Source organism: Chaetodon auriga, chromosome 7 (genome assembly GCF_051107435.1).
Source record: "Chaetodon auriga isolate fChaAug3 chromosome 7, fChaAug3.hap1, whole genome shotgun sequence".
Lineage (NCBI taxonomy): Eukaryota > Metazoa > Chordata > Actinopteri > Chaetodontiformes > Chaetodontidae > Chaetodon > Chaetodon auriga.
The window spans coordinates 6,017,490-6,031,747 of NC_135080.1; the positions used below are offsets into that span (position 1 = coordinate 6,017,490).

Consider the following 14,258-nt stretch of genomic DNA (forward strand, 5'->3'; position numbering starts at 1 on the left):
GCTTTTTGCTTCATCTTATCTTCCAGAAAGCTCATCTTAAGTCACAATATAAAGACAAAGCCGAACCACAATAGACAGAAAACATCAGTTTACTGTTCACTGATTAATATTCAAGCCTAAAGTGCGTTCCTAATCAAAATATCTGGCATACAACTTGCATACACTGTGGCTCTTGTCCAGGCCCCTTTTCCCTTCAACTTCTTAAAAGCCGAAATGCTTCCATCCACTGATAAGCTGTTAAGCCAGGGGCTGCCGCTCAGATTGTATCCATCTGTGGTTGCTCACGTTCAGCTGTCCTCACCAAAACTCAAGAAGCAGCTAGGCTTCGAACATAAACACGACACAGATGTTTACATCCTTTACGTTTGACCATCCAGGTGATTCAGGTGTAAGGAACACAAAGCCAGGTCTTAACACACTGTTACAGGCGATATAAATGTTGAGAATTGTGTTTTAAATTTCCAATTACTGTCTTTTCTGCATTGAGACATAATAATTATTACTCATTTTCTGATTACAGTCTTGTCAAAGACAAGATTTGCTGCTTTTCTTTGTCATATCTCATTTTAAACTGAATATTTGGGGGGTTTGGACACTCGGTCAAACAAAACAAGACATTCAAAGATATTTTTCATCCTGTAGACTAAATGATTGGTTGAATAATCAACGAAATAATTAGCAGATTAGTTGATCGATAATGAAAATAACTGTTGGTTGCAGCCCTAACAGAGTATTTACTGTACTGAACAGCCATTTGAGGCTGATATTACAGTATACAGTGTATGTAATGTATACAGGATATCTCACATAAATCCCACAGCATTAAAGAGGACATGCATATAACTTCTCTCAGGGCTTATTATAGCATTACATTTAAAGTGCCAAACTCAGCTGAGGCTTGTAAACGCTGAAGAATGCACTATGAAGCTGGCTAAGAATTCCACGTTTTGTCCCCAGGCTGCCGTCGCCTTTGTTCCGATGAAGCTGCTGCTTCACACAAAACTATCAGGTCTTCAGCTGACAGCAATTAAACATGACAAGGTAGTTAACGTCCCCGCCTGTGTGTGTGTGAGACTCAGCTGCGTGCCCACGGCCTAGACAGTAATATATCACTGCAAAGCGTAAACTGCTTCATTGGCAGGAGTCACGCTGCCTGTTGTCACAAAAAATACAGCAGCATTTACTCATATGCTGTACATACATAGGTATAATTTTTATTGTACTTTAAGCATTTCCATTTAATGGAACTTGATTCACTTTTGATATTTTACATGGATTTTGCTAACAAGACTTATTATACTTTTACTTAAGAGGGATTTTGATCACTTTTATTTGTACTGGAGTACTAAAAAGTGTTGTATTGGTACTTTTACTTTAGCAAAGACTCCAAATACTTCCTCCACCACTGTTTGTAAGTCATTACTGTCTAACCAGCTGTTGTGGGCCTATCCATGAGGCTTCCTGTCTGACCCTGTTTTAGTGGTTCACAACCTGGGGGTCGGGACACCCAAGAGGGGTCACGAGATGATTAACAGGGCAGCAAACAAGAAAAAGTTTAATACGGCTGATTTTTTAATCAGATGAAGCAAATTCATTCAAGCTTCGACTTAACTTCATACAACTCATACACCCTTCAGTGGTTGGTTGTATGTACCTCTGCACAGTAGACATGGCTTTGTATGAAGGTTTTACAAGCTAAAAAAGTTTAAGAGGCCCAACGTCATGACCTCACTTCCCCTGACAATACTGACAGCCAAGTTCCTGATTTTGTTCCAGCATATGAAGCAAAATACACATAACAATCTCCACACATCTGATGTAGACTCACCAGCGGCTCAGCCATGATGATGCGGATCTTTCGCTCTGACACGGTAGTGAAGTTGGCGAACAGGCTCTTGAGGACGTACTCGCCCGGCTTGCTCTCCGGGTCAACGCTGATGGGCATCATGGCCGGGGGACCCTTCTCTCCCTGAGGACAGCAGACTGGAGGGATGGGAGGTTTACTGTATCCGTTCCCCACAGGCGAGGCTGCAGAAAAGACACGAAACGCACGAGATGGGAAACATTAGCGATTCAAGCACAAATGAGCGGGACAGGATCAGCCACAGATCTGTTTACAAAGAGAGATCACCAAATAGAGTATTGCTGAGAAGTTTCCAAACATGGACATAAAGTTCCCAACATGTTGAGCATTCCTGAGGGAGACTGTCCAAAGGGCACCGGCTTGCCCCAAGTCTGCTCTCTTTCCTAGAGTGAACAGAGCGCATATGGAAATTAAAACACCACGGCCAGCAGCTGGTGTTTTCATTTTGTACCGCGGATGTCATTGCCCTTTGAGGGAAGCAAAAAATTTGTGCATGTGACCATCCTTCAGCCAGTGTTATGGTGTGCCCACGTTTAATTATGGATGTCTTGGCATAGGCCATGAAACCCTACAAAGTAACACTCAAGTTAAAATTTACCTCAGTGTTACACTCTGCTGCCTCCACACACAAAAGTTCTATATATAGTAAAGAACAGCATACAAACATCTCATTATAACTGTGAAATTTATATTTAGCCTGAAAGTCTACAACCTTTACTGCGCTTCCACCTCACGAACTGCCATAAATCTGAAGTGTTCGGGAAGGACAGAAAAGACTTGCTGCCTCACGTATTTTCTTCAGCTACTGCATTCTGAGAGTGTGAAAGTGTGTGTTTGTGTGTGTGTGCATGCATGTATTAAATATGACTGTGGTGAAGTACTCTACAGTCTGCACTACATATCTGTCAGCATCACATATCAAACATCAGACTTCATGTTCAGAATGAGTTTTGGTTTCTTTGCTGCTAAATTCTGGATCAAAATGACCATAGAGTTTAAAATTCTTGTTAAAAAACAGTCAAGCTTGTTGTCAGAAAACCCAGCATTTTAAAACACCTCAGTCTTGCTACATATTTGCGCAAGGTGCAATTGACATATTGAGTGATTTCTCTCAGACTACTATGTGAAATCATGTTTAATTTAAGTAATTTATGTTCACATAGTCAAGTTGTGACAAGACAAAAACCTACAGCATGTATTAAATACAGAGGATCAGATGATAATTTAGTTTAATGACTTCTGTGGTTGGCCAAAAGAGGAATCAAAAGCAGAAACAGCAATTTTCATGCAGATCAAAGGTGGTGAGGATAAGGCAGCTCAAATTAATTGCCTAAACTGCTTTACTCCAAACTATTACCCCTTCATAGGAAGTGGAAGGAAACAGCAAACAAATGCACACAAATCAATGCTGTGCAGTGCAGGAAAAGAGAGGATATGATACTGTTGACAGGCTGTACATTAAAAGTATGCAGCTCCGACAAAGACGCTGGAGAAACACTGTGGCACCAGCAAACAGCTCCTCTTCTCCAGATACTTTCAGGACATGAAGCGTTTGGATATCTGTCAAGGAATGCCCAGCTTCGTCAGCCTGGCGTGGCTTTCAGAACATGCTTCCCTCACTCGTGGCAAGTCAGCACCTACCCAGGCCCTTGATGAAGCTGATGACGCTGGCCTTACTCCAGCACACAGCCGTCCCGTCCATAGTGGGGAAGGAGGGTATGGTATCCAGGGTTGTCCTGAATCAAGACAAATGCTTGCTAGTAAAATCCACCAACGTCCATGTCTTGTGTGTCAGCTGGCTCTGTCCTGCTGGGCATAGTTTCCATGGCGCACAGAGCCAACGGCGGGTGTGTTTTAAAAAGTGGGAGTAGTGTTTGGTACGGGAGACCACGCAGTCTCTCTCTCTCTCTCTCTCTCTCTCTCTCTCTCTCTCTCTCTCTCTGAGCTGCTTCTGCTATGGCTTCCTCTACCCTTGTGACCAACCGGTGCCGTCCAAGAGTGAAGGTCAGGCAGGAATTTTTAGCTGAGGCACAGCACAGTGATGAGGTCCAACATGCTATGGTGGCATAGTTGTGTGACTATATTTATCCCGGGGTACACACTATACTGACAGAGCAGCCCTCCCCTTTCCTCCACCTCTGTGATCCTAAAGCACGAGACACAGACCGCCCGAGTGTAAACACCATTCTTGTTAAGGCACTGCTTCTGCACAGTTCACTTCAAGCAAGTTTTTAAAGAATTAAAGGCTTTTTCAGACACTACAGCAAATTATCTGACTTTCAGGCAACTTCCCAGCAGCAGAAAGATTGCGTGCAAAGACATATAATCATACAAACATTCAACAAACACAAAACTGAATCTACATAGAATTTCATGCAAATTCTCCAGACAGAAACTGGAGATGAGAGGTGGAGAAAGCCACCAGTGTGCACATCAAGCCCTTTCTGTTGCTCCGGGTGCTGCGTGAAGACTCAGACGTGACATGTGACTCTGCAAACAAGGAGCTCGGACACAGTGTGCATTACATCATCGCCATGCTGGAAACACCCTGAGCATGGTGGTGCGCCCTAGAGGACAATGCAAACAGGCTAACAAGTGTCTGTTTTCCACACACACATGCGCACACACATGCACAAAGAATGCAGCTGCCTATATGCATCCACAGAGACCACTAAGTAAACAACCACTTTAGCAGCCGTTTGTGAACAGAGTGGGTGGATATTTAGATACCACTGACCTCGTTAACTGGACCAGAAATTCCAATGTCAACATAGACCTTTGGGAGCACTTTGTCCAGCTGCTGTGAGAAACATTGACTCTGCATTTCTGCGACAGAGCAGAGGGTAATGCAGGCTTTGAAATAGCAAAAAGTTACTATATAAACCTCTCCTCCACCGCTGCACAGTATTTATATCATACTTCCAGGCTGGGAATAAAGGAGCACTGTTCCAAAGCGCTCCACCAAAGGTGGGTGTTAATTAAGAAGTTTGCGTCATGTGACGTAATAAGCGGGAAAATTTTACCTGCTGCTTTAGATCATAAAGTTTTAGGTCAAAGGAAACAACCAGAGTCTCTGTTAACAGCCAGATGTGCCATACTGACTATATTTCCATATTAAAATGAAACTAAATAAATCACTAGAGCTTATGACTTCATACCAGAAAAAAAACCCTGTAACATTTCCACAATAATTGCTGCAAATCTCCTGGAATGCAGTCTGGAGTTGAGGCTGTTTTGGCTGAATTATTTATCAAAGAGGAGACAACAGCTGGAGCAACAACATCCTTATACTTTAACATTATCGTAAGTTCACAAAAATTGGGCAGAGTGAAGCGAGTGGGGGAGTGATTACAAACGTCTGTGAAAAGCAGATTAAAACGCTGGTCTCAAACTATTGACCATCAGCCCTGTTGAAGCAAGCGGACATCATTCTGAAAACGGCTGCCTGCTGCGTGAGTGCTTCAGGCCATTTATATAAGTCCCAGTTAAAACGGCTGCATCTGTCTCTTCCTGCGAAATGGATTCGACTATGTACAGCTGCAGTTTATTCATTGTTGGAATACTACACTGCACAAAGCTCAAACATTGATGGAGAATTATTCAAAGAATTGGTCAAATGTGACACAGACTCATCAAACTGAAAATGCATTTCATAACAAACAATAAATGCCAACTGAACTGAACAACAACATGTCAACATGTTTGACAGCCCAGAAGAGCACCGCTGTGCTCGGCTCACTGCGGCCCAGCTCCTGCTCTGATTGGCTGATGGTGGGCCGGCCTTCAGGCTGTTTGAACACCAGACCTGACGCCGCTGCTGCACAATGCCAGTTCTGTGCTGCTGGTTGTCACTGTTTTATTTAAGCTGGACACACTAATTTATGACAGAGTCAGTGTCTAAAGGGCCTTGACTTGGTTTACCTTGCGGTCACGGCGCAAACAGTGTCTGATCTGGGAGCCATACTGCTGGTTCCAGGCACGCTATCAAATATTCGATACTCAAAATTTAAATGCTAATGAACTATTTTGTGAATCAACTTTAATATCAACAGCAAATGTGTCTGGAACCACGTTCTTCCTAGAACAGTTTTTATGAACTACACTGTCTCTGCTGCTCTTGTGATTCATTACGTAACAGCTCGTGTAAATGGGAGCAGAGAGATGAGATTAGGAGATCACATATTTAATGAAAATGTTAACTGCATAGCTTTTGCATTTGCTGATACAATACAATGAGTGCCTGTGCCTTTATCAGCAAAGTGACCCACTCTGAGGATTATGCAACATCATCAGGAGATGGCTCAATGTTGTGTGTGTAGACAGGGACGGCATGTTCTATGATATCCCTTTACATTCAGGTTCAGTAGATATATACAAGCTTGCACGCTACCTGAGAGGTGCAGCTGACTTGCCAGCATTACTCACTTCAGATTTTAAGGCTTTAGTTACTGTACTAAATTGTAATTGGGAACCTATGCTGCAAGTGTTTCATTGACTAAGGTACCATTTCCTGGTTTGGCTGCTGCTTATTTTTCCACTTCTCGGTTTGTTTTACTTCCAAAAGGAGTCCATCTTTACAGTTCGCCTCTCTCATATCTTACATAAAAGGGAATTATGCCGTGATCAGATGCTGAAAAGCATCCTATCTCATCCTCATGGGCATGACGGAGGCAGTGGAGCTGTGAGCTCTGGACAGAATATGCAACCGAGCTGAACCTCCACTAATCCTATTACAGTGTCCTCGCACTTAATAAGAGCTACTTAGACTCCGCCAGAGACTCGCAGACTACACTCAAATAAGGCTAGAATTTAAACAGAAGCAGAGATGCTGAATCACCATCAGCAGAACTTATGGTGCACAGTTTAATCAGCGTAATGTTAGCTGTGCCACAGTACTGTCTGCCTGTGTCCCTGGCTGTTGCTATGAGACAACTGAAAGCCTTTTTGAGTGTGTTGCTAAAAGTATGATGCTTCCAAGTTTGCAGAAACTGACTGAACAATGAAATCACACTCAGCGCAATCTACAACAAGCAACAGCACATCCTCATCACGAACAACAACAAGACAGAGCTGCAGCCAGTCAGTGAGCTCTGTCAGCTGAGCACAACAACAACAAGGGACAAAATGCTACTCACTGCCGCTCCACGATTTCAGCAAAGACTTGATGCTGATTTCAAAGAAGCCTGAGTCCTGCTGGCTGGCCATGGCTGCAGCTTCCTGTTGAGTGTCCCCCCTGTAGTTGTGTTTCCCCCCAGTAGCAGCAGCAGCAGCAGCAGCTGAGCTGGGACCAGCAGGTAGCGCCTGCTGTCACCTCTCTGTGACGCACACAATGCTGTGCTGAAAAGACCCTGAGAAAACACACTAGCACTGCTTTACTCCTCCTCTTGTGTCCTGTCCTTGGCTGTCAGCCCTCTCGCTCTCTCTCTTTACACTCTCTTAACATCTCTCTCTCTCCCTCTCTCTCTCTCTCTCTAAAGCTGTGGCAGGCAGTGGGCGGCAATGCAAGCTCTCTTTAAATAACTGCGCGGAGGCTGAGAGTGCAGGAAGCAATCCTCTTAGCAGAGTGCAGTTAATAATAACTACTGTTTGTCTGCGTGCGGGGCCTGATAATGATGACAGCGGCGGGCTTGTGCGTCTTTCAGCGTGACTGGGAGCATCTGACAGGTCGCCACCACTGACGGAGGAGACGGAGAGCGCGGGAAGTATGACACATTACAGGGAACATCTGGGCGAGCAGTGGAAAGAAGAAGACACTAAAGTGATCAGCAAGCAGACGGGATTAACTGCACCCAGGGGATCTGCATGGGAGCAGGGGCTGACTGTTGGCTTTTAACCCTTTTATTTCTTAAATGCACTTCAAACAGCTGTCAAATAAAAAGCTAGTCAAAGCAAGTCATATATTGTGCTTTCCTTATTTATTTTTTTTTTTTTACACATTTTCTTATCATTATCATTAAGGGAAGTAACATATTCAACTTGCTTATTTTGGCGGAAAAACAGTCCAAATTCAAAAATTCTTGATTTTAAATTAAAAAATTGCATTTCTGTTCATCTACGTTTTTTATATTAATCAGTTTAATACTATGATTAAATGACTTGTGCAATAGTTTTAAGACTATTATCATTTGTCATCTCTTAAATCCTGCAGCAGACGTAAAACAGATCTTCATTTACATTTAAATACTTTGACATTTGAATTTTCAGCCTAAGCCTCAAATAACAGAACCTGAGGAGTTGATCAATGTGTTGCCAAACCAGCAGAATTTCCTCTTTTTATCCTGCTGCTTTTCCTGGAAATGTGACAATTAAATCCAATATTCGCAGCATTTTACAATGTAAAAGCAGATGCATGTTGTCAACCATATGGACTATAAAACACATGCTCCAATCCCCCTTGCTCTACTGCCTCTCAGCGCTCTTAGTGTAATCCTATCAGAACTCTGTCTGTCCATCAAGCGACAGCCACTTGACCTTCATTACATAATACACTCTGTGATGGAGACGCCATCACTGGTTGCAGTGTTTGGTAAACACAGGTATCCTGACAATATGCAAGACAGCACCGCCTGGCTGCTGCTGTGCTGATCAGAGGTTGTTTCTCCTCATTTTCTATTCTATTTAACAGCATTTGATTTTCAAAGACAACTTGATCAAAGTTAAATTTAATGACCAGAACAAACTTACGGATTATGCAGAAACTCACTTTTCATGTCAGCAGCACATATGAAGCAAACGAAAGATGCTTTTTCCGCAGTGACACCAGGGGGCGCTAAAACACTAAAGAAACTTTGGACGGCAAAATTTTCGGTTAATGCGACCCCTGCTGCTGATCTGGTGTCTGTACAGGACGCTTCTGTTTTGACAGCATGTTTGTGTATAATCCCACTCTCCTTCCCACAGCAGTGGCTTTTCATGTTGGCACCACTAAATAAGCCACCTTGAACAAAAGTGCTCTTGTGACTTGTGCCATCATTTGTGAGGGTTGCACTTCCAACACATTCACTCATCCTGTCACGCCATCGCAGATGAACACTCACGGGGATTTGTTCTTTAGTGCATCAGTTAGTGTGATGGAGCTATAAACAATGAAGGCGGACACTGAAAAAACACTATGTGGCTTAGCTGTGAGGTTGCTACTGATACTGTGATTTAAGAAAGCGACACTCATCACACTTCACATGGTGACGATGCATTTGCTGAAAATCTCGCACTCATATTGCTACTATTCACACATATCCATATTTCCTTAGTATTATTCTTTAGCTCATCTACGGTGTCTTTTAACATGCCTACATAATAAAATGAAGAGAGTGAAGGCACAGCCGCCTCATGAACACAACAGGCTCGTCTGTTTTTGCATCGATATTTTTGTTTCGTAAATCTTCAGATGTTGGCATTATCTTTGCCCTATCAGCAAACGTCACCTCGCCCTGAAGTAACCATTAAGTCGTCACATTAACACAAGCAGCGATAAGGACTACGCAATAGTCGAGTCAGAGCAAATTTGACTAATTATGGGTAATTGCTTGGGCTATTATGGTCACAGCAAAACACTTGATAACAAGCAGAGATCAGCCCAAATGGATTCTTCAAACACTTTGTTTGCTTCTCTGCGTTATCCACCATTTATAATCTAGTCGGCCTGACTTGCCTCGTAAGAGGCCCTCTGAAGGGCAAGCAGTTATGTAATTCCCATGTTGAATAATTGTAGAATTGTAGAAAAAGGCCGGTAAACAGGAAAAAGTCAAAATAAAGGCAGAGCGATTGAGACACCAACCACACCGTTGGTTTCATTTATGAGACCAAAATATGAAAATGAAACTCTAAAATCATAACACCCTCACGCAGCTGAAGCTATGTGTACTTTCAGGCGGAGGATAAACTTGTTTTGCATCAATGCTGTAAAACGTTCATAGACACGACGGTGCAACAGTTTACATGAGGCATGAACTCGACAGTGAGGTTTACAGGTTGCTCCCGTCCTGACAGCCCGAACTTTACAGAGGCAGCGATAAAAACTTGTCTAATGGACCCGTCTCTCACAGAGATCTGAGGTGACTGCTCGAGGGAACCCAAAGCAGACTGTAGGCTTTTACAGGTGTCAAAACTGTCAAAGCAGATCAGAGGAATATGCAACGAACACGCCAGAAAAGACAACTGGATGCTTGTATCACAGCTCATCATAACAGCCAGGAGAGGATATCATGAAGCAATCAGACCTAATGCCACAAGAAACTTAGATTCGGTGTTTACAGTATAACACCTTATCTGGATATCTTAAAACCTGTCGGCATAACTGCTGCCAAACATTTAGATGTAAAGCACTGACAGTCTGCTGGCAGCCTGGATAGGATCAGTGTTGCTGTTTATGAAGGAAACCGCTTCAGTAATACTCTCCGAATCTTCAGGTTTGCAGTTCTGTTTATTGGCAGCTTATTGGCAACGTGTGTAAAAGACAAATAAATCAGATGGTAAAAATGGTTGTAAACATTTTTCCTTGATTAGGCTCTTAGTGGGCGAAGGCTCTGACACATTAAGCACTTATTAAAAGCATTATCGGGCTCTGATGAAGGTTAGGAATGTGAGGTATGTCTGTCCAGCTCAGCCATCTTTGTGGTTATCAAGCTCAAACACTTGACTCCCTCTTACTCTTGCTCCCTGCCCCTGGCGCCCCTTCTTTATTCAGCTTCTCCTCTTTTCTGCTCACATATTCTGACCTTAAGTGTCTCAGTTTATTTCAAGTCATTACTGTTTCCTCTGTGCTCGTTTTTCTGAAGACATGAGGAGCACAGAAATGTCGGAAAGTGAGGTCAGTTCAACGACATAATATCAAAAATTGTGTTGTTGTACTCTCCCACAGCCTGACTCATTCTCAACAAGACACTAGATTCCTGGGTAACTATGACAAATACAATGGGCAGGTGAGGCATTTCACAGCGATGTAGTAGCAGCTGAAATAGCATATTTCTCCAAAATTCAGATTAAAAATCCTGAGGTGCTCACCACAGCTTGAGAGAGTCAAAGCAGTACCTACTTTCAAGAATGGTGGGCCGCTTCTTATGGCGCATCTTTTTAAACTTCCCTCTGAAGTCCCTGGGTGGGAATGGATCCAGAGGTAAGCTGGCAATGCGCCCCAAGACAACCTCATCCCGTCCCTCAGAGCAATCCGTCTCACTCTCAGCCATGTCTCTCACAGCACTCTCCTCTAAAGACATGTTGGATGGCGGGGAGCCCACAGCTACTTCTATCATTCTTCCAAAGGAGTCATTTGAAGCTGTGCCAGGTTTTCCCCTTCTTTCTCTCTGAAGTGTAGTGTTTAATATTTCTCTTCCTTTTCCTTCCTTAAAAACTTTCCCTTGGTCGTGCAGAGATGCAGCCAGAGCCGTCAGCTTCGGTCTGCTAATGTGTTTTAACCCCTGCACTTGTCAGGGCAGTTCAGCAAGTTACAGTAACATTCAAGAATTGGGCAGGTATTGGATTACTCAGACAGTCCCTCCTCTTTTCAGCAAAAAGGCAAGAGGCAGAGAAGAGAGGGGCAATGTCATAACTAAAGAGGGAGGGCAAGGGGGAGAGAGGCCGCTCTGACAGCTACAACATCCCCGCCTACCGTATGCCCACGAGGCATTCCTGAATAAATATCCTGTATTTGTCTTGGAGTCCGCACATCAAAGTCCAAACAGACCTATTTTGCCACTGGCAGCGTTAATGAGACGCAAACTAATTTCTTATATAATTGTGCACTCACTAGCAGCACGACAATATTTAAAAGCTGCAAATTCAGAGATGTTTGACAGAGAAGCACATCCTCCACATGCACTTCTGGAAGTCCTGACTGGTTCCATCATTTCAGCACAAAACACCTGGACACTCCCCACGCTTCCTTCTACATCCAGGCCGCTGTGATGTTGTTGTTGGAGTCATCAAAGAAATAAGTGAAAGGCGTAAATCCAGAGTAACTTTCACACAGCTTGCAGCTCTTTTCAGTCTTTTTCAACCACTGAAGTGAACACAAACTGGACACACCTACCACATGAACCAGTTTTTCCGAGTCTGACCTACATGAGCAATACAAACACCCTGTATGTACATGAAGTGAAGGCGTTTTCTGTTTTATGAAGAAACCACAGTTAGAACATGGAACAACTAGCCTATACACCCCTTTTTCATGTCATTAATATGTTTTTTGGGGGATCTGTGTTGCAGAACAGGACAATGTGGCTAAAATGAACATGACAAACATCACGCCTAAACATTGGTAACTTCATTCAGGACATGCAGAGCTGAACCCGAAGAGAATAGCTGCACAACAGGGAGCCCCTGGCAGCAGGTTTTTCTTCAGTCTAATGAGTCCAACAGCAATTTCACTTTTCATCCACCTGTCAAAGAAAAAGGTAGCCTAAAGAAAACTGTTACAGAGGAATGACTGCAGCAGCACACCTGAGAAAACTGTCAAAAACAACACAGTACATTCATCATGTTTCCACCAGTCTGAATTACAATTACCTAAGAGCCTGCTCCTGACCTACTTAATAAGGTCCTTCTGGACAAGAATTATCATGTTGTCATAGTAAATAACAAGCAGAGCAAAGACATGTCTTCACAACATCTAAAGACGCGCTTTCTGTTTGGGGTTGAACAACATCATCCAAAATCAGTAAATGATGAAATCATTAGTAATTTACACATTTGTACATCCACTAATTCCCAAACAAAACACAGCTGCCTTCTCTCACGCTGGTCCAGTTACACACGAGCCTGACCAGTTTTTCAAGTGTCTAAATATGCACATTTAATGTTTTTAACATTTGGATTTGAACTTTTTCTTCTATCAGACTGTCCCCTCTCTTAGGGTCCCGTGCGGCACTGCATCATATCCCACTGACTCTGCACATTCATGTGTAGTTTGTATTCACAACAATAAAAATCTTACATGAAGAGAAATCTGAAAATTCAAGAGGCTACTGAGATGTCATAATACGGGAAAGGACACGAACTAGCAAAGCATGTTGTAGTAACAGTGCACCCTCTAGTGTTCAACCAAAACCTTCTGACAAGCGATACCTTCAGTCCAGTTCATGTTCAGTCAAGGGTTACTGTGCCTGAGCCTCTGATAGCATTCGTCACTTTCATCACTTTAAACACATATACATACATGCAAAATGTGCAGTTGACTTGCTAAGTCAGTTAATGACCACGACCATCATATTTCAGTAGGAAATACATGCAAGTATAACTGTCTTTTAGTTATTTCTCTTCTCCCTGCCATTCTGTCTACTGACCGATACAACTGGGGCTGGTACCACCTTCTAAATCTAATGAACTATAATGCCTCTACATGTCTTACCTTGACATAAGAAACACAACAATCTCAATTTTGAGAGGTTTTGTGTGAAATATTCTAACTTACCTCCTCATTGTGAACTGTTTGAACTATATAAACAAGACCCTGCAGGTTGTAATGTGACAATCTACAAAACAGATGTAAAAACAAAAAGTAGATTAGCAACAAAATGTCCTCTAGACCTTCTGTACTTTGTAAATGACAGTGAATATAAAACTACAACTTAGGTTCTACGCAGAATACTGAAGATAAAAAAGAAAATCAACACAAAGAGCCAATCAATGTACTCAATCTACGAATAAATAAATCCATATCTGCATGTAGCTAGACGGCTGTATAAACTTATGTATTGACTCTGAAAACAAACTGAGCCACTAACATGAGAGGACAATGTTCAAATAAATGCATGCATGTATCAGAACGTGGAGCCTGCACTGAGAAACAAGGTTGCAGTTGGCATGGCCGCTGAAACCAACACCCTCCGGCGGAGGCCGAAGGCTGTTTCCATGGTGAGACACATTTAGATTTGCACAGGCAGAGCAGAACATGATGAATAATTGATAGATATCAGGCCCTAATGCTAGCAGAAACCAGCTGAAGGTTAATTCCAGCTATTCTCATGGCCTCTCATGCAACAAGTAGACAAACGCACAAAGCGCACTGAGGGAACTGATGCTGGACACAGGCGGCTGTTACGTAACGCACCTGACAACTTAAGTTTTAAAACATCGGTGTGTATGAAAGTGACCCAAGAGTGCATTTCACTTAAGTGTTTTCTTGAAACACTCGGAGAAGAAGCAACTGCGCAGAGTGCTGTTTAAACATTTAGAAATCTCTTGAACAGCAAGTGGAAGGACTTTGCATAATTACAAATAATTGATTTCATGTGGTATTAAGATACCGAAGCTTTCAACCCTCTACAGCTGTTACAAACTTTCAGTAGTTTTCCAGGTGGGGCATGCCGCAGTCTCCTGATCTTGGCCATTTGATTCTTCCATGCCCACATTTTACGTGTTTAACTTCACGTGACAAAGAACAGACAAAGCATCTGCA

General features: G+C 42.8%; 1 protein-coding gene across 8 annotated transcripts in view; it reads right to left on the reverse strand.

Moving 5' to 3' along the window:
- The window catches only part of frya (furry homolog a (Drosophila)), a 45,529-nt gene extending 34,362 nt beyond the window's left edge, over positions 1-11,167 (reverse strand). For 4 of the 8 annotated variants that reach the window (XM_076734520.1, XM_076734522.1, XM_076734523.1 and 1 more), the window contains exons 1-2: positions 7,000-7,356; positions 1,829-2,028 (exon numbers count right to left, since the gene is read on the reverse strand). In XM_076734520.1, coding sequence (XP_076590635.1) covers positions 1,829-2,028; positions 7,000-7,069 — 270 coding nt within the window. In that variant the 5' untranslated portion in view covers positions 7,070-7,356. Of the gene's footprint in view, positions 1-1,828; positions 2,029-3,505; positions 3,732-6,999; positions 7,357-10,898 lie in introns of those variants that run through there. The other 4 variants (XM_076734517.1, XM_076734518.1, XM_076734516.1 and 1 more) reach the window with 2 other exon arrangements.
- Between the last annotated feature and the right edge of the window lie 3,091 nt (positions 11,168-14,258).